This window comes from Falco cherrug, chromosome 1, assembly GCF_023634085.1.
Source record: "Falco cherrug isolate bFalChe1 chromosome 1, bFalChe1.pri, whole genome shotgun sequence".
NCBI lineage: Eukaryota > Metazoa > Chordata > Aves > Falconiformes > Falconidae > Falco > Falco cherrug.
Genome location: NC_073697.1, coordinates 104,253,740 through 104,273,883, shown reverse-complemented (window position 1 = coordinate 104,273,883; position 20,144 = coordinate 104,253,740). Strand labels below are relative to the sequence as shown.

At 47.3% G+C, this 20,144-nt stretch overlaps 1 protein-coding gene across 1 annotated transcript; it reads left to right on the top strand.

Moving 5' to 3' along the window:
- Positions 1-335: 335 nt before the first annotated feature.
- On the top strand, positions 336-16,333 carry RCC1L (RCC1 like). The gene is made up of 11 exons (XM_055714179.1): positions 336-788; positions 1,578-1,707; positions 4,207-4,335; positions 5,160-5,226; positions 6,358-6,409; positions 8,018-8,102; positions 9,117-9,298; positions 10,767-10,851; positions 11,895-12,068; positions 13,330-13,415; positions 15,019-16,333. Exons 1-11 carry the CDS (start codon positions 393-395, stop codon positions 15,094-15,096), a joined length of 1,464 nt encoding a protein of 487 aa, XP_055570154.1. The 5' UTR covers positions 336-392; the 3' UTR covers positions 15,097-16,333.
- Positions 16,334-20,144: the final 3,811 nt, after the last annotated feature.

The window sequence follows — 20,144 nt, the reverse complement described above, 5'->3', positions numbered from 1 at the left end:
TCTGGGCTTGGATTTGGGTCTGGGTCTCCATCTGGATCTGGATCAGGGTCTGGGTCTGGGTCTCCATTTGGTTCTGGGTCTGGGTCAAGGTCTGGGTCTGGATCTGGGCTTGGATTTGGGTCTGGATCTCCATTTGGGTCTGGGTCAGGGTCTACATTTGGGTCTGGGTTTGAATTCGGGTCTGGCTGTAGGCCTGGATCTGGGTTTGGATTTATACCTAGATCTAGATTTAGATACAGGTCTGGGCCGGGGTCGGGCCGGGCCGGGCCCACCCCCTGCGATGGTGACATAGCCCCTTTAAGACAGACGCCTGGGCGCGGGTCGGACCCACCCCTGTAGGGCGGCACAGCCCCTTTAAGAGAGGAGCGTCGCACGTGACGCCGGCCGGGCGCATGCGCGCAGAGGGAGCCGGGCCCCGCCCCCCGCGCGGGGTCGCGGGTGAGAGGTCGGCAAGATGGCGGCGGCCTGAGCGGGGAGGGCGAACGGCGGCGATGTGGGCGGCGCGGCGGGCAGCGCTGAGGGCAGCGCGGCGGCCGCCCCCGGCCCCCCGCAGGGCCCTGGCCCGGCCGGCTGGCCCACAGAGCACCCGGCAGCTGAGGGAGGCCGAGGAGGCCGCCCCGGTGTTCCAGTACGCGGGGAAGGCGGCCGAGCGGAAGGATCGCGTCTTCGTCTGGGGCTTCTGCTACTCGGGCGCCCTGGGCGTCCCCAGCTTCGTGAAGCCGGACGCGGGCTGGAAGAGGCGGCGGCGGATCCAGCCCACCCCCTACCGGCTGGAGACGGCGGCCAAGGTGGGCCGAGGCGGGCTGAGCCGGGCGGGGGGTGGCGGCGCTGCCGGGCCCCTCGGGCTGGGCCGGAGCCTTCCCTCAGCCCTGGAAGGCCTCAAGTAACCTGGTTTAAAGACTTTGCCGTGAATTTTCTTTTTAATTGATATAGCGATATCAATCAGGATGGGTTTTGGTATAACTACAGTAGCGTGCAATTTGGAAAATAATTGGGTTTTTTGTCAGAGGCTTAATTAAGAAAGCAGGAGTGTGAACAATATTTATCAGAGAAAATGGGCCTCCTTTTTCAGTGGCTTTCACAGCTATTCTTGAAGCGAGAAGCTTGTGTTGCAAATCATGTCCTTTTGCCTGCCTGTTACAGTGCTCGTGCTCTGCTGCCCAGTGCAAAGAAGGCTGGAGTTTTATGCTGGCTTTTTTTTGGCAAAAGAAGTAAAACAGGGGAATGTTATTCTCTTAATATCTCTTTGTGTTTCGGGTGGATTTTTTCATCTACTGCTGCTGAGTGTCATCCAATAAATCTTCCTATTGTGTTTGAATGGGTCCAAAATGCAAAAATAAAGATGCATTCACACAAAAACAAAACTCTGAAGTGGTACTGTTGGACTTGAGTTTACGCCGTTGTGCTTATCACTGACAAGTGTTTCTGATAATTTTTGCAAAGAACCATATATACCATGAATTTGAACTGTAGGTTAATGAACGATGAATGCTGATGAGCAAATGGCATGGGGTGAAACTTGTTTTTCTGAGCCATAGTTTATAACTGAATGGTGTGGTTCTTCTTTGTCTTCAAAGATATCTTCTGCTGCCTGCGGTTACGGATTCACACTGCTGTCCTCTAAGACCGCGGACATCATCAAAGTGTGGGGCATGGGGCTGAACAAGGATTCCCAGCTTGGGTTCCAGAGAAGCAGAAGAGATCAAAGTAAGGATTGAACTGTTTTAAAGACTTACAGGGCAGCACTACAGGATACATATGATATGGGAATCTTGTTAGAAGGCATGTAGAATGCCCAGGAGGCTTTGGTGCAGGGTGTGGGGCTCTGCTTTTTTTTTTTTTCTTTTTTAAGAGATCTTTTTTGGGGACTTTGCTGTGTTTTTGTGTGCTTTGTGACTGATCAAGGTATGCACCAGTTCTATGCCCTGCACTTCCATTCTTGTCTGGATGTAACTAAAATTAAGTATTTATTCTGCAGAAGTGTGTGTGCGTTGATTAAGTTGTTGTTTTGAATCTCTGTACTTTGATAGTAGACAATGTAGTGGACTAGTTAATAAAACAGAATTGGCAAGATGGTTTGCTGCTTCTGTTGCCCTTGCACTCATGAACTAATTTCCTTTCCTGCAGGGATCTTTTTATACAGTTAGTGGATTTTTTTTGTGAAGCTTTAGAGTTTTTTTATTTTAATACCAGAATGTGTTTTGAAGGAAAAACATGTTATTCAGTCATTCTGTCATGTACCGAGCTCTCACATACATTTAAGATGATGATTTCTGTGCAGAACATTGCCACCTTCCACCTAAGAAGATATGAAAAGTACAGACTTGCTTCCCTTATAGAATGGCTGTCTCTAACTGTTAGAAAATGTTCCCCCATAAACAGTGGGGGGAAAACCATGGTAAAAGTAGGTTTTCTCTTTATAGCGTATAAAAGCATAATCTGTTAAGGTGTGGCACATCAGATTGGGCAAAAGATTAAACTTTGTGGAGAAACAAAAGAAAACTGCAGCTACTGTGCAGAATGCTGAAGTTTACAGTGGTGCTGCTGTTGTGCATTGCTACTGGCATACTGGATCGATTTCCAAGAGTGTGTGCATGTAGCAAGTGTGTGTGCCTCAACAGTAGCTGCAAAACGAAGGGTACACAGAAGCCTCCACTCACTTCTGCTTTTAAAGGTTTCAGCTCTTACTCTTAGTTCTGCGTGTGCTCATGTCTCAGGAGTGTCCTGTGATTTTTCTCATTTTTCACCTGACCTGCTGATTATTTTTTCTGGAGAATCCAGAGATAGAAGGGCTTGAACTGCAAAACTATTTAACCTAAGTAAGAGAGTCTTCAGTGTTTGGTAGGATCTGTTGAAAGCATGGTGCAGATCAGTGGGATCGCCACTGCTCTGTATTTAACTTCCCACAAGCAAGCTTGCTGTTGGATGCGCTGCTCGTTACTCAGTTTTACAGACTTACTGTGGTACCTACTAGCTCCAGCACCATGTCCCTGTATATGCTGCTTTTCCAGGGGAATTTGCAACCTGGCTTTTGGATAATTGTATTTCATGCTCTAACTTCAGCTGTTTCTCAGCTAAACTACTAATATTCTACCCTCCTCTTCCTTAGCCATCTCATTGCCTCTTTTCTCCAAAATCTTTCAGATATCAGTGATGATTACTACAGATCCCAGTAGCTTGTGTCCCTCTGCTGGAAGGAACAGAGGGAGGAAAAGGTTTTTGCTTTGTGACTTCCGTGTCTTGTTAGGTAGATACAAACTTTGCTGCCTTTCTGTTCCTGCTGTACTGCGTGGCAGGCTCTGTCCATTTGTAAACAGCCTGTTGTCATGCCCATCCTCACATCAAGTAGTGCCTTACTGTAAAAGGGTATGTGTAGATTTTCTGTTTGTTTTATTTTTTTAATTGAAGGTAGTGAGGACTAGTTAAAACACTGCTACATGTAAGCAGAATGCTGCTTCGTGTCCTGTGGGATTTGGTTTCACTTGTTACAGTGGCTTTCTTTGATATCAAAGCTTTTTATCTCCCCTTAACCTTTTCCCTAGTACTGATTTATGTTTTGCTGTTCTTTTTTTTTCCATTTTTTTCCCCCCAGTGGACTGTAACTGATTACATATTCCTCAAGTTACTAAAACTTCTTTTTCTAGTACAGCATGTCATTTTCTTTCGTAAGCATTAGATCTCTTATCCCCTGTGGAGCCAGGCTAGCTAACATTTCTTGCATTCCTCTTTTCTGAAAGGTCCTTTAATCTACTCTTCTTTAAATATGAAGCCCTATGATTTTTTTTTTTGTTCACCTTCTGTGCTGTCTTTTTCTGATTGCTGCCGTTGTACCTTGTTTGCAATACCCCCGGTTGCACAAGTTTGTCTTGGTGTTAAGCTCTCTGGTAATCCAGCCTTACTTGCCAAAGTAGTTGAACATACGGCTGAAAGCCTCAGTTTCTCAGTTCTGGCCACACGAAGCCTTAATAACATTGAGCCTCTAGGTGTGGTAGATTTTTTGATTAGGCAGTCATTATTGGCTTCATCCATCCCTGCCCTGATGAACCCCAGTCAGTCTTTTACTTTGATTAGTTTCTTGGCTTTCTAAAATATATCTGCTTTTGTAACAAAATAGGAGAGTGTGTGTGTGTTCAGCAGGGTGGGCAAATGTATGATGAATTTGCTTTGTGGAAGCTAGTGACACTTTAAATTTCTGTCTTCTTTAAGCTAAGGGCTATGAGTATGTCTTGGAACCATCTCCAATTCCATTACCACTGGAGAAGCCGCAGCAGACTCGAGTCTTGCAGGTGTCCTGTGGGAGAGCCCATTCCCTGATCCTGACAGATAGTGAAGGAGGTATAGTATGGCTTGTGCTGGTGACAGGAGATGCCTGACTATGCTTTTATTAAAAACTCTGAAAAAAAATTGTCTTCTGCCCTTTAGAACTAGACCCCAGATGGGCTGTCCGCACTGTAAACGCAACGTGGATAGCTGTTAGCCTTTGTGGGATTGCTGCTGGGAGGGAGAGCCCTGAGCTGATAACAGTGTGTTGAGCTCTGCTTGGCTCAAGCTGTAAATGTGTTGGAAGCTTTTTCACTACAAGTGTTGCAAAATATGGTTTGTTTATCTAGCCTCAGGCCTCACTGAAGTGTAGCCTGTTTGTCTTGTTCAGTCAGATATGTTTTTGAACTCTGTTTTGGATGGCTGTGCCAATACTGTGTTACTTTCCCCTTGAAGCCCCAGAGTGCTACATTTATAAAAGCAATTAATTAGTAGGTCTTTATATAGAAGATCCTGTTTGTGAATTGGCTCTCCACGTCTCTGGGAATTCTCTGGTGCAGTGGCTTCAGTGCTGTGCTGAGCGATCCAGTGCTGCTTGTCAGTGGGTGAGCTGGTTGGTTGGTTGATTTAACGCTCCTGTGGGAGCACTGATCTATTTCTGAGTCTCCTTGGCAACAGCAGGATGAACTAGGCAATTACTGAAAAGCAGCCAATGGGCTCCAGGTACCTCTACTGTGCCTGCAACAATATCGCCAGGATGTTGTTGACGAAAATGGATTCAGTCACTTAAAGTCCTTCTCTTGTGCTGGGGACGCATGAAAATATTTTGTGTACCTGAAAAGATGCTTTCAGGGGATTGGACAGTAATAAACCTAGTGCATTTCATCATTGTTTTGCAGTTTTCACAATGGGGAACAATGCTTATGGACAGTGTGGCCGGAAGGTTGTTGAAGATGAAACTTACAGGTGAGAATCCAGAGATCCTGAACTTCCATAATGTTAAAAACATAATTGTGTGAAAACAACCCTACAGAAAAGCCTGAAGGTGGGAAAAATCTGGTAGGATAAGGATGCCATTTAAGATTAAGGTGTCTGAGAGCAGGCTTTTATGCTGCAGACATCATATAAACAGCCTGGCTTTAAACTAGGCTGGACACTAGCACTCTTCTGACCACGTTCACAAAAGACAGAAAGATGTCAGCATGTGACAGTTTTCACAGGGTGTAGTGAGAAAACCCAGCCTTCGTAAATTGCTTGAGGTAATTGGTGTTAGTAGTCATTCTTTCTCCCTTTAGCCTCTCAGAGTGCAAATGCTATTTCTGAAGGTGTTAGAAGTGCCACATAAAGATGAAAGAGGCATCCTTCTGTTGGATCCCTTTGCTGTAACTACCTTTAAATCTCTAGTGCCTTTCCTTTACAGGGCTTTTGTGGGCCACACCAAAGCATATTCTTAAAACGCTCTGTGAGATAGTAGTGATGTAAGTGGATAGGGGGAATATGTTGAAAGTTACTGATTCTCTGGCAGGGCCTAGAAGAGATCTCATTGCTCTCTCTGTGATCCACAAGAATTGGCCTGCAGAGTTTTAAGAAAATAGCTGTAGTTTGGGTAGCTGTTTTTTGGGTTTTTTCTTGTGGAAGTTGGTCATTGGATTGTTCAGGATTCCTGTTTTTGTGAAAGAATGACATGGATGTTAACACAACATTGTTTGTGCTCTGCAATATCTGGTTAATCTACTTAAGTGTAGTGTTTATATAGGTGCTGCAGTACTACTTAGTATCTGTGCTCATTCTAGACTAAGGAACATGTCTGAGGATTGCCTCCACCCCTAATTCCCACGAGAGGCTATATTTAAAAAGTGCCGGTTCTTAACTTCTTAAATAAGAGAATGCAAAATTACTTTCCTCCTTTGTGCAGTAATTTAACAGTGGAACTATGCTCTTTGAATATATAACAGAACATGTGAAAGAATCTCTCTTCTCATAATAGCAATGGGGCTTTCAGTAAAGGTAGGTCTACCTTCACATTTTTCAGTTGTAGTCCTCTGAAATCGTGTGTGTTGCCTTTTCTCTTCTCGGTGGTTGGTTGGTGGTGTCCAGTGAAAGCCATCTAATTCATCAGCTGAAGGAGTTTGACAGCAGAGTTGTCCAGGTAAGAGGATCTGAACTGAATTCTGAAGGTGGATTGAGAACTGGCTGATCAGCCAAGCTCAGAGGCAGTGGGCACAACCTGAGACACCGGAGGTTCCCTCTGAACACCAGGAAACGCTTTTTTTACCATGACTGAGCACGGACACAGGTTGCCCAGAGTGGCTGTGGAGTCTGCCTCCTTGGAGGTACTCAAAAGCCATCTGGACACAGTCCTGAACAACTGCCTGTAGGTGGCCCTGCTTGAGCTGGGGGGTCGGACCAGGTGACTTTCTGAGGTTCCTTCCAAACTCAACCAGTCTCTGATTCTGTAATGAGAGAAAAATAAAAAATACCAGTATGCCGATCATTCAGTTGAAGCTCTTTGAAATGACAAAGCGATCTACTCTATTGGTTGCTTATAAAAAGCACAAGGTGGCATTTTGCTCTCTGCCTCTGCAGAGCAGTTGTAACTGGCAAGGCAGGGTCTGAACTTACTGAAGAATTTGATGGCAGTGCCAATGCAGCGTTTGTTTGCTTGGCTCCTAGGTAACACCTGCACGGCAGGGAGGTTGTTCTGATGCCTCATCTCTTCCTGTCTTGATTCCTTGCTGTTGTTCCGCTCTGTCACTTTTCTGTCAATTGGGAGCTACTCTATTTGAATTTGGTCTTCCCCATTTCAAAAGTGAGCTGTGAGAATATTCACTTGGACCAGCCAACGTTTCCCTAGAGCAGGTTTCTAGGAGAGCAAGGGACTGTGGAGCAGCATAAACGCCACTGAGTGTGCATGTGGCTGCTGTATTTCTAGACACAGGAGCAGTTTACTAGTATCCCTATGCTCCTCTAGCAGGTCTCTGTGGACAGACATTGTTCCTGTTCCTTGCAGTATTGTGGAAAGCGAAGGTCGTTCATTTAGGTCCATGTGATGGGGGTGTGTGGTGGTACATCCTAATGATGTTTTGATTTAGGCTTGTAAACTTCTGCTTGGATTTTTCATAATTTTGGTTTTTTTCAAGGGGGTTGAATAATCAGTACCTGTTTGTACTTTGACAGCAGTTATGTGCTTAATATTCTTGGTAGTCTCTCTAAGCTTGTGGTTTAAATCCTTTTAATCTTTGGGTAAGTTTTAATGTCTGCTTTTGAAGATTTTAGACTTAATTCATGCCAAGCCTTTGACAGACATGATTGCTAGTTCAATATAAATGTCAATTTGAGAACAGATGTGTTCCTAGAACGATTACATGGCAAGGAATCAATAGCAGTTTGTAGCTGGCAGTGAGAGCCATGTGGTAGCACTCTGGGAAGGGAGATCTCTTATCTACTCTTTGCTGTTTTATTGTGTTGTACTGCTGAATCGAGCTTTCTGTTAACTAGGCCTTGTTTTGGATCTCAGACCAAATCAACTGCCCCATCACTTTCCACAAAGAAAACTCTGCTATTTTCTGTGCTGTATCATGCTGTTCTTGGCCTTCTTTGTCTGTAGAGCCGTTTGATCGGGAGAGAAGGGTCAAAATCTGAGCTGACGGGCATCATGGAGGTTCATTGCTCAATTTGTCTGCCAGTAATGCTTGGTTAAATCGATTCTGAACACGTGACCTTTCCTGACCAGCTCTGACTTTTTGCTTGTGTGCAGGTTGTGTGTGGGCAGGACCACAGTCTGTTTAGAACTAAGAAAGGTACAGTCTATGCCTGCGGATGGGGAGCTGACGGACAAACAGGTAGGAGCTCAGCTCAGCTTGCATTTCAGCGAACTGATGAAGATAGCAAGCTGTCCTAATTCAGAGCTTGTGATGTGTATTTGTCATGCATGCGTGGACAGAAAGGGGCTGGTACGTTTCCAGCTGTGTACTTTTGTGTAACTAAACTGAGACAAATCAGTTCAATTTTAGAGGAGCCTTAGGATGCCATGCTGGCGATCCAAGCGTGCAGTCTGAGGAGAATGTGCCTACTTTATAAAGCTTGTGAGAGGATGTGGAAGTGGCATGGGAAGGTTAGCTCCCTGGTTCTGTGCAGGCTTTGCCTTCCCAATTCTCGTTTCAGGGTCTTTTGCTGCTTGCTCCTTTTGAACTGACAGAGACCTTTGGCAGCTACAGCTGTCTCAGCGTGGGATCTTTGGCCGTGCTCTTTTTCTGGTGGCTTCTGCTGTCAAAGAACTTCCTCTCAATCCTTCCTAGTGTTTAGTCCTTCTGCTGCTCATGAAGCTGGGTTGTTCCCATGGTTCTCTTCTGTGGATGTACTGTAGCCTGTCTTGTTCCTGTCATCTGCATTCTGGCCCCTTTTTCTAGGCAGTTGTTTGTCACGTGAAGTGTTTGCTTCCCAGCCTCTTTTGCCACTTGACTTGCTGTTGTCTGAGTGGATTTGAGTGTGCTGTCACTCGTGGCTCTCCTTGCAGAAGACAGGGTGCAGCTGGTTTGTGAAGCTTCACCTTTGTCAGAATATCTGCCTGTCTTGGTTACTACTCTCAAACACCTTGGTCCATGCAGACAAGAGAGATGATACTGTTTTCCAGGTGTGATTGTGTAAAGTTGTTTTGTACTCTTGAGAGGCAGCTTTGGGTAGTAGAACTGGTGTTAATGGCTGCTTGGCCATTGAAGGTGGTAGTAAAGAGATATGGACAGAAAGCTTTCTTTTGGAGGGTGGGTGGTTGGGTTATAACATGACAAAATGGTCCTGGTAGGCATTAAAAGTACGTCTGGAAAAAATTCATCATCTCTCTGCCTTTTTCCTTTCAGGTCTTGGACACTACAACATCACCAGTGTTCCAACTAAGCTACGTGGTGACATTGCTGGAGTAAACATTATCCAGGTCTCTTCCTATGGGGACTGTTGTCTGGCTGTTTCAGATGAAGGAGATGTCTTTGGCTGGGGAAATTCAGAGTACTTGCAGTTGGCATCTGTCACAGAAACCACACAGGTCAGTTGGCCTGGGGGCATGTTTTTACAAGTTTCGGTTCAGCTGCTGCACAGAGTTAAAAATTACACACTTCTTCCTGCTCCAGTTCTTCTGACAGCAGTATAAATCAATATAAACTAACACCGCTAGCAGGCTGGTTTTACCTATGCTTACAAAACCAATCTGTCTAAAATGTTTGTATAGCTTTAGGGCAGTATGTTTCCCAGCTATTGATAGGCAAAGGCTTGTGTCACCTCACCTCAGTTTGTTAGTCTGTTATAAAGGAAGAGTACGCCCCGTGTTCTCCTTTCCCCATCCCGTGGACTTTGCACCCAGTTGAGATCCAGTTTGAGTGCTTGTGCTGACTTCAGGACAAGAATTAGTCTTTTGGCTGGCCAGTCTGGAATTTGAGTGGTCCTGCTTTGAGCGTGGTGCTAGTCCAGATAACCCTTGGAAGTCCCTTCCCACCAGCCTCGATGTTGGTAAATTTTTCACAAACAGCCTTAGTAAGTTTATAGCTGAGTCCTAAACAAATCCCAGTGTCTCACAGAGAAAAGTTTTTTTGGAGCAAACTTATGTGGGACAAAAATATAGTGCTACTTGACACTAAGCATTGTAGTACTGAGGTAATTAGGCAGATGTTCTCCTCTCACAGTTATTGTAGGAAATGGAGTCAGGGAATTAATTAATACTCAAGATATTCTTGGCAGAAGGCTGAGAGCAGACAATTGCATTAGTATGGCTTTAGCAAAATAAGTACCTTTGTTTCCCATGCCTCTCCTGATGATGTATCCTTAACACAGGGCTAATTACTGAGACCTGTAAGGCCTGAAGACGATGACCAAGTTGAGTAGCAGTTTCCTGACCGGGTGCTTTGTGGAAACCGGAGAGTTCTGAAACAGATGAATGGCATGTTTGCCAAAGTGGGAGTTTTACATACAATATATATCTAAAAGCTGAAATTGTGGAATAGCGGAGTTGGTATTATCTGTGAGATCAGAGGTCACTGTTTACGTATGACAAACCGTGTAGTGTTCTGTTTTGTCGAACTGTACTAAATAGAATGATTTTCTTAGAGTGGTGGTTTTTCTTCCCCCCAGTATGTTCAAAAATGCCACTGCAGACCAAATTTTAGTCATCTTGTCCTTGTGAAAACTTGCAAATGTGCTTGCGTATTGACTTTCCCATTGTGTCTGACTTAGAAAGCCAGGGATATAAGCAGATGTTAAGCATTCCCAGCTTTGTTGCCATGCCTGTAAGCTTTCCAGTGGGTAACTTTCTCCACTTTGTCCTCACTCTCAACCCTAAAGGAATTTCATGTAGTTTTTGTCAGCTTGGGACGTGCATTCATTGTGTTATTCGGGCAGTAAAGGTTGTCTGTATCAGGAATTCAATGTATGTAAGCTCTCACCAGAACCAGAGCAGAAGTTAAAAATGTGTCTAGTTTACAGTTTACCTTGTCTCTAACAACTCTTACAACCTGGTACAGGTGAACGTTCCCAGACATTTGCCATTCAAGATTGGGAAGATAAAGGAGGCTGCATGTGGAGGGACTGGCAATATTGTGCTAACAGGTGAGTTGGCTTTTACAGTCATCCTCTTTAGTGCAAGGCCAAGCAGTAGGTGAATTGTAACATCGTGGAGCCAGCATCTTGTTTACTGGAAACAGGAGAGTACTGCCTGTTACGAGGAAAGCCGGGAGGCTGAGAAAGCTGTGACTTAATGTACCAGGGGAGTTATTTTCACTAGCTGCAGAGCATTGCTTCCAGTGTGTCTCCAGTAAGCACTCACGCAAACTGGAACAAGAGCATGGTTGCTGCTTGTGGTTCATCTTGTTTGCTGATCACATGGGCCGTGTGGCCTATAATGAAGATGGATATAGGGAGGAAGTAAGGCAACAGTTGAGAGAAAGAAGAGCCCTTCAGACTCAATATAGATCTGACATGTAAATAAATCCTGATAAACTAGGTTGGAGAGTGGCGTTCTGAGAACACTGAAACTCTGCAGCAGGCTTCTCTAGTGAATGCTGCTTTGGCTTGGCAGTGGCCGGGGGAGTACAGCTTGAAAGTCACTGAGTAAATGAAGGAGGGAGAGGATTGTGCTACTTTCATGAAGGATCATCTGAAGGAGGATGTTCATAGATGTGATGACAAGACATTTGAGCCTCTAGTGTGAAGGGAGCAGAGCTAGCAGACACAGCAACTTACTCTTACGCTGTCCAACTGCAGCCTTTCCCAGGCACCCAGTTTAAGGCAGAGTGCCAGGCAGAGTGACTAGCCTACTGCTGGTTTGGCCACACTTCAAAGGAAAAAGCGGTGATAATAAAACACTCAACCTCTGTCCCATCAGTCAGTAAGCTGAAGTTTTGATCCAGGCTGTGCTGACATTATTTCCTCATGAAAGTTTTGCCTGTGAAGCTTGATCTGCTTGCATAGCTTAGGAAAAATTAAGGTATTTGGATGGGAGTGCATTGTTTGCAAATTTTAAATAATCAAAAGGTGCTGGACTGCTCTGGGAGAAAGGAAGAATACTCCTTTGGGTCAGATTAACTTTTGGTTATGGCATGAATTTCACAAGCACAGACTTTCTTACTGAATGTGTTCTTATTGTAATACAGAAGAAGGAAATGTTTTTGTCTGGGGATACGGAATTCTTGGGAAAGGACCAAACCTAATAGAGACAGCAGTGCCAGAGATGATCCCACCCAGCCTTTTTGGCTGGTCAGACTTCAATCCGGACATCCGTGTTGCTCACGTTCGCTGTGGACTCAGCCAGTTTGCGGCACTTACAAGTAAGTTTCTAGTCCTACTGTCATGGAGAAGTCACGTTGCCATATTATTGGCAGTTTAAAGATAGATGGGTGCTTTGTTTTTCTTTTAACTTAAAGCACATTGGAATGCAAACAGGAGGGGCAGGCAGCACAATTACAGGTGTCAGCATGGTTTCTAACATAGATACTGCACTGACTTTAAGAAAGTGTTATTCTTCTAAGCAAGCAAAAAATTTCTCTCAGACAGGAAACCTGGGAAGGTTTTTTTTCTCATTTCCTTGTACAGAGTCAGTCAGTTTCCCTTTAGAAGCAGCAGGAATTTATGTGATAAATGAGCAAACTAAAACTGAGTCTAAATTGGAGCTAGATGTCAGGGTTTCTTGGCTCTTCTGACCAACCGAGTTAGCTATCTGAGGTGGGAAGACCTACACATGTAACGTCCAGGGGTATGACACTCCGGTACACGCACCCTGTACTTGATACCAGCCTTTAAGGGAAGTTTTGAATATTAGAGTCACTTGAAAATGGGCAGCAGAGGGCAGCAGCACAGAAAACCCTTGTGCTTGGTAGTGAAAGTAATAGTTTACTAATGAAAAGTGCCAGGTGCCAAAGTGCTCGATATATCTTGGGGAAGCGATATGTGTGACACTGTCAGTTACAGGGTGCTTTACCTTATTCTGGTTAAATTGTACTTGTGTTACAGATCATGTTTTGGTTGTCTGTGCTATGGGGCTGATCTGAACACTTTGGGGATCTGCATGTTTTGCTGAGGAGATTAAAACTCTCCGACTCTGTTGAACGCAAGTTTTTTCTTTTCCCCAGAAGGTCACTTCTGTCAGGCAGCTGCCTAACCAGTCCCCAGGTGATGGCTTGGGACAGATCTGACTTGCTTACCCGGTTTGCTGTGCTGATAGCTGGTGTGGGTCAGCTGTAATTGTCTTAACTTCCAGCACAAATTATTCACCACAAATGATTCCCTGGAATCTCTTCTGCTGCACCCTTTCTTTGAAGAAAATTCCAAAGCAGGAGCAGAAGAGGGGGAAGCAAAGACATGCCCAGAACTTGCTGCTTGTCTTGCTCATTAGGCACTGTTTTCCTCAGTCCTCAAGCACAAGTACATTTATTGTACTTGGACTTAAACTCAATGGCTTTTGCATTGCGTGTGTAAACCTTTATACTCCCAGAAGCACTGTAGCCACACTTGTCAGCATCACAAATAGAATTCTTCCTTTTTAATGAGTCTGCCCTATTTTATTCTTTTTTTTTTTTTCATTTTGTATAGACAGAGGAGAACTGTTTGTATGGGGCAAGAATCTAAGAGGCTGCCTGGGAATTGGAAGAATGGAAGACCAGTATTTCCCCTGGAGGGTAAGGATGGTAGTATTAAGGCCAAGAGTATATTCTTTAGATGGTCTGTTATTCTGAGAGCAAGAAACATCATTTGCTATGTAGTTCTCTTCATCAATTCTGAAAGAAATGGAAGCCTAAGATGACTATAGAACTGCTTTGTTTTCCAGAGGTCCTTGCATAGCCTGCTTTAGAAAGGGAGGTCTTCAGTAAATGTTTTTATCTGCTATTTCAGTATCAATTTCAGATCCCAGAGCAACATCTGGTGCTGTGCCATCACATCTGAACTAATCTTCCTCCTGTCCAGAGTCTTCTACCTGCTGGCCCTTGCTGCCTTTTCCCTCCCCTTCTAACTTGCGTTTCATTTTTGTACATGCTGCAAAGAAAACGGCTGGTATTGGTTGTCTGTGACCCAAAACCCTTACATTACGCATCTAAATTAGGTGAACGTTTTGGTCGTGGTGGTCAGACTATAGTAGCAGCAGGTCCACATAGCAGTGGGCTTCCTTCCCCTGCTCCTCTTCCAAGTCAAGCAGCTATGGTGGTGGGTCACTGGACTGACTGTACTTACAGGAGATCCTTAGCCACTGAACTGTTTTCATAGCTGTTTCGCAACGTTTCCAGTTCCACACCCTTCTCTGATGGCTCTGAGAGCCAGACTCTGGGGGTGTAGAGGAGTCTTTGGCTCTGGAGTTCAGCACTCAGCCTAACAGATGTTCCCAGTCTCCATGAAGGCCAAGTAGGAGAGGAGGGAGGCAATCAGTTGGACCACCCAGGAGTCCCTTTCCCTGTGTCTGAACTTGCAGTGGATGTGTTTCTGTAGCATGCTTTTTCCTTCCTGTAAAAATGAACAAAAAAAAAAAAAAAAGACCAACCCTGGAGCATTTGCCTAAAACCATGCTGCTGTGGCAGAGTGGGGTTTCTGATTTCACCAAGCATGGCACGTCCAGGTTTCCTGGAGTGTGGATGCTGAGGGTTGTGTTCCCTCAAGCAGCCAACTCCTGTCTGACACTCCTACGGCATGGTACCAAAGCAAGGGCAGTTTGCTTGCCTGTGACCTCCTGCCCTAGAACTAGCCATCTCGCCTCTCCCTTAGCTCTAAGGAAAAACTTGTGTTTGTAGCCTCTGCTTCCCGTGAGTTGGAAGTCAGCTCTAAGTGAAAGAGCTATAACCATACTGGTGAGTGAGCTGGGCCTGCTTAGCATCCAAGTGAAAACTGCCGTAGGCTGAGTTGAGCTTTTGCCTTGTTCTAGTCCTTGCTGATGAGAGAAGAGGCAAATCCTTGTGGTGGCTGGGCAGGTCCTCTTCCCCTGCCTGGATTATGCTCCGTCCGGTCGTGCTTTTCTGCTGCTGAACAGATGGGCTGAGGCTACAGTCTCCTCGCTGTCTGTCCTTCCAAAGGTTTGTGTGCTTCTGTGAAGGGAGAAGGGGAATACTTCACAGCTCAACGCACAAGCACGTCTGGTGCTGGATCTTGCTTCCTCTGGGTTTCAAGATGGCACTTCCACTGGTGCAAGCCCCTGTGAAACCAGCTGGTGTGTTAAGCAGGAGGAGGATGAGAAATAGCAAACACCAGGTGCAAAGCACCAGCTTGAAGTAATCCTCTCTCTTGTGTCTGATCCAGGTGACTGTACCCGGTGAGGTGGTGGATGTTGCGTGTGGAGTTGATCATATGGTAAGCATGGCCAAGTCTTTTATCTAGGAATACTGCTGGGCCTCAGCGCTGTGCTAAGAAGATGGGGCAACTTGGTGACCAGCTTCTTGGATAGCAAGACTTGTTCTGTGAAGCTGAGCAAGACGTGACTGTGAGCAGAGACAGCCATGGTAGTGCCTGGGTGTGTTGTCATCTCTGCATTGTTGAAACGCTCCAGCCTGGCCATAGGAAGTATGTACGTTCCCTGAGGAGAGTGAAACACAAGGAGTGTTCTGCCTGGTTCATGATGAGCTCCCAAAGAGTCTGGGGCGCAGCTCATGGCTGGCGAGTCCCTCCCTGCCTGAGGATGAAGAGCATCTCCCTCAAGGATGACTGGCATGAGGTGAAAGCTGTAGCACAGGACATTCATTTATGGACATGTTCCCTGTCACCAGCTCTGGCGTGTCAGCGTTGGGCTGAGCCGAACTGCTTCTTAAGGGAAGGGGGTGGGGGGGGTTTATAACTATTTTTTTTATGTGAAAGAAGAGTCCTGCTGGCTGTCGGGAGCCCAGCACAGCCGCCCTCTGAGCCCACCACCAGCAGCGGTGGGGGCAGTGCTCGGCTCTGATCCCAGGCTGCTGCAGGCTTTCCGGGGAGGCTCTGAAGACCAAACACCCAAGGAACATGTTCATTAAACTGGAAGAGTGAGAACTTGTTTGCACCATAAGACAGCACGGAAAGATAAATCGGAGGCTGGCTGCGCTGCTGTTGCTGGGGAGGGATGGATTGATAGTGACAGTGGCCAGTCTGTCCTGATCGCGGCGGGAGGCTGGAAACAGCTTAGCTCTGTGCAGGGCCAGTGCTCACTGCTCAAGTACCTTTGTCTTCACGTGTTGACCACAAACCCTGCGGCCTTTGGGGTTTTTCTAGGGGGGGAGTCCTTGCACCCTTTCTGCCTTCAGGGATATGGTGGCTCTTGGTTGCAAAGAGCCCTTTTAAATTAGCCAGGCTTTTTGGTCATGCCTAGCAGGGAAATAGCCTTAATGGGCTAGAAGCAGAGCCTTGTTTCTTGGTACCTTCTTAGCAAAGAAGTTGTGGTGAGTGCACTTGGGATGCAGCTATCTGTACCTGTAGCAGGTACTTACCAAATCTCACACTGAAGTGTGGGGAAGTGTCTGCTGTGAAATACTCCAGACATCAGGCACAGTTACATCATTTCTCCCTGTGTGGGATACTTCTACTGTGTAAATTATTTTGGCAAAATCCAAGCTAATATGTTTTAAATAAAGTGATCATAAAGCCTTTATCAGTAGTGATGGGAATATTGTTGAGCTTGACTTCATAGATGAGCTGCTCTGTCTTGCACGCTGCATTTGAACTTAAGCATTTCGGCTCACAATGATGTGACAGGAGACCTCTTTTGTCAGCTGCGACACCTCCCTGCCTGTAGGACCGATACCATTGCAGGGCAGGCACGGTATCCACAGACCCAGGGGACACGGCATACTCACATTTTGGCTCCATTAGTGGAAAATCTGTATCGGATCTGTTGTGTAATTACCAAAACTCAGGGGGTAAACTCTGCCTTGATGAAATAAGGCTTGAAGGGCTTTGTGTAAAGTACAGGAAAGGTGAAACAAAGTACACAGAAATAGACACGTATATGAGTTGTTATTAACGTTACCGTGGAACTGGTATTGCTGTGGTGGGTTGAGGGAGAGCAAGCAGAAAGCTGCCATTAAATTGTGGCAGACCCTCACTGCTGTGAATTCCCATTAGGTTAGCTTGGATTTATACCTTCTTCTACATGCGCCTTGGACAACCTGAGCTGCCCAAACATGTCTTGTTGGTCTCGTGGGGAGTAGCAGTGCCCTTTTAACATGAGGAAGCTTATTAAAGCATTGAAAACAAATATTAAGGAGCTATAGTAAGCACGATGTTGCAGCTGATTCCCTTTGTGGCTGTTGCTGTTGGAGGAGGGCTGTGCGGGACGGCTGGGCAGTGCGGGGAGTGCTGCGGGCATTGAGCTGCTCTCGGTCACTGCCGTTCCCTGGTGCAGCTTGGGGCCGGGCTGTTCAGAGAGCTGGCGTGAGAATTGATGCCGTGGTGTACCTGGTTGTGTTGCAGTCTTGCTGTGCAATAAATTGCAAGTTCTGTGTGTTAATTAGATGCCAGCAAGGTCTTTAGCCCTAAATAGAGGTGTTGTATGGCTTAATGCAGTGGGAGTGTTGGCACTTTTATTACAGTGGCTGTGGACATTCTGGAACATGCTGCTTGATGGGAACAAGGTTAAGTGGTGGAAAGCCTGTGGTCTTGCAAATGCCAGCGCTGACCCTTGGTTTGGTCAAAGTAGTGGGGGGGTTGACCATGGCCAGGTGCTCACTGAGGGGCTCTGGCACTCCACCATCAACAGGATGGGGAGGAAATAGAATGGCAAGCTTGTGGGTCGAGGTAAGGACAGGGGTGTCACTTACCTGTTACTATCATGGGCAAAACGAACTCGACTTGGGGAAATTAATTTATTGCCAATGAAACAGCAGGATAATGAGGCATAAAAACAAATCTAAAACCACCTTTTTCCCCCCATGCCTCCCTTCCTGAGCTCAACCTTACTCCTGACTTTTCTGCCTCCTCGCTCTCCCTGCCCACTGCCCTTGGTGTCTCTATAGTGGTTTCTCACGTATTCTCTCTCCTTCCAGCTGCGCTTCTGCAGGTTTTTTTCTCCTTCTTAAATACATTATCCAGGAGGCTGCTGCTGTTGCCGATGGGCTCTGCCTTGGCCAGCGGTGTGAGGGCAGCTCCTGGTGTCTTCTCACAGAAGCCACCCCTGCAGCCCCCTGCTGCCAGACCCTCACCACCCAACACCGGCAGGCACTGCTGGAGTGATTTGATCCACACGATTGGACTAGCGGGTGTCCAGAGCCATTAGCGAGGCCATGGCTGCAGTTGTTTCGTTATTCATAGTGTCTGGCATTACTTGCAGAGTTACCTGTGGCACCGTCTCCCAGCCTGTCTGTATTTGCTCAACAGTTTTGTACGGAGGGGTCAGTGTGTGAAGTGGAGGGCGAGAGCTGCGGGGGCGGTACAGATGCAGTAGCGCGCTGCACTGTGTGTCCTGGGCCAGGCAGACCTACCTGAGCAGGTATATTCTGCCCGTGGGGTGGCTGCATGGGTGGGATGGGTCAGTAAAAGCCTGAGCAGGCAGCAGAGGCCAGAGCTGGATGTCAAATACGTTATTTCTCACTTTTTTTTTAACCAGCCTAACCATAGCTCTGATGAGGGAAACTGGGACCAGGTGGTTTTGTTCCCTCCATCACTGCCGGGGCAGAGCGGAGGCCAGGCTGTGCAGCAGCCCCTTGCTAATGACAGAATGCTTCTGTAACCCACGCTCCTGACCACTGCTACCTCCTTTAACATCAAAAGCCAGCTCTGTTCCTCATCTCTCGGCTGTTGGTGCTCTCCTCAGGTAAGAAACCAGCTATGCGCTGGCTTCCTACGTGCCCCAAACCCACCCCATCCTCCTGGACCACATGCAGGGGCTGCCTGTGCGCTCTGTGCAGCGACCCGATCTGCCGGGGGTTTGCTGCTCTCCTCCCTCGCCACCAGCAAGAGCTGCGTCACAGGGATGTGCCGAGCTGGCTCGTGGTCACCCGGGCTGGGGCTGCAGTTCCCAGGCTGCGTGCCACGCTCTGCTCCTCTAAAGACAGATCTGGGGTGTGTGGGGACATCAGTGCAGGAGTGAAGCAGGGCCCCCATTCCTCTGGCTGCCGCAGAAAGAAGTCGGAGTGGCAGAAGGTTCCTTGGAGTGGTAACAGAGAGAAGAACGTTGTCTGCAATGCCATGTTTTCTAGTTGCCGGCACCATGCTGCGGATGTTGGAATGCAGGTGGAAAAAGTTTGGTGCTTGTAGGTGCAGAGCTGCGCCCCGCAGCAAGCGGCAGGGGTAGAGGGAGCGCTGGCTTCAGCGCTGGTGGGCTCAGCTGCTGTCCTGCCCCAGAGCCCAGCGGTCGGAACACACACAGAAATCCTCTGCTCCCTGCAAGCCTTCAGCATGGAACACTAAGGAAGCCTGAAGCCCTCGTGGCCCTTGCAAACGGCAGGCGCAGGGAGGAAGGAGTTTGGCCACCACTTGCAACCCCCGAAGCCTCGTGGTGCTGCCAGCGTGGTGTTGGTGGGACTGTGCGATGCTCCGCAGCTCGGCCTCGCTGCCAGCTGCTGGTAAGAGGCTGAGGAGGGGATGCAGAAGATGCACGAGCCTGCAAATGGGTGCGTTGGCCAAAGAACCACCTCTGCTGGGGCCAGTGTTTCCAGGAGCTGCCGCGCTGGCATCAGTGCCCGCGTGTCAGTGCAGGTGAGCCACGTTCCTGACTCCTGGGCTTTGGGGGGTGGGGTTTTTTACATTGTAGTCTTAAATTTATTAACATAATTTTTAATATAGGCAACCTGTTCACTATTTTATGGTTCCCACTCTCATTAAAACAGATTTGTATTGTTTAAGGGGTTTGGGGGGGGTTTGTTTATTTTTTACTGAGTAAAGAATTGGCTTTGGGCTCCCCCCTCCGCAGCAGAGCAGCCCCCGCTGTGCCACCCCAGGCTGGCCAGGCCGTGCTCTTGGTGTCCAAGCTGAGCCGGTGGCTGGGACCCACCAGGAGCTGGTACTCACGTGGCACCGCCGCCTGCACAGCTGGTCCCTGCGGGAAGCCTGAGACCAGCAGCTTGTGCTGTGAAGGGGGAAACTGAGGCTGGGGACTCAGTTGCACTTCCCTGGGCTCCGGCTGCCAGGACAGACGGTGCAAAGAAGCGTCCACAAAATGAGATCTTACAAACGGGGTTCCCTTCTGGGGGGTGGGCAGCAGGAATGCGCCCCACCAAAGGGAGCCCTTCAGTAGCGTGTTGCTTCTCGCTACCAGTACCTGAAAGAGAAAGGAGACTCTTGTACCAATTTTTTGCATCTTTCTCTCAAGCCTGGCTGAAAAATGTCCTGTTGGGCCTCGCTCCTCCCAGTTCAGCTGTGGGTCCAGTTTCCAAGCAGGCTCTGGCAGATGGCTGCTGCCAGCCTGCCCAGCCCCTCCGGCTGTTGGGCTGGTGGAGCCGCTGGCGCTGGTGCCCACCAGTACC

Coding starts and splice junctions, on each gene's coding strand:
- RCC1L (XM_055714179.1), top strand. CDS start 393: ATGCGCGCAGAGGGAGCCGGGCCCCGCCCCCCGCGCGGGGTCGCGGGT. Junction 1,708..4,206: donor GAGAAGCAGAAGAGATCAAA/GTAAGGATTGAA, acceptor GTCTTCTTTAAG/CTAAGGGCTATGAGTATGTC. Junction 6,410..8,017: donor TTGACAGCAGAGTTGTCCAG/GTAAGAGGATCT, acceptor GCTTGTGTGCAG/GTTGTGTGTGGGCAGGACCA.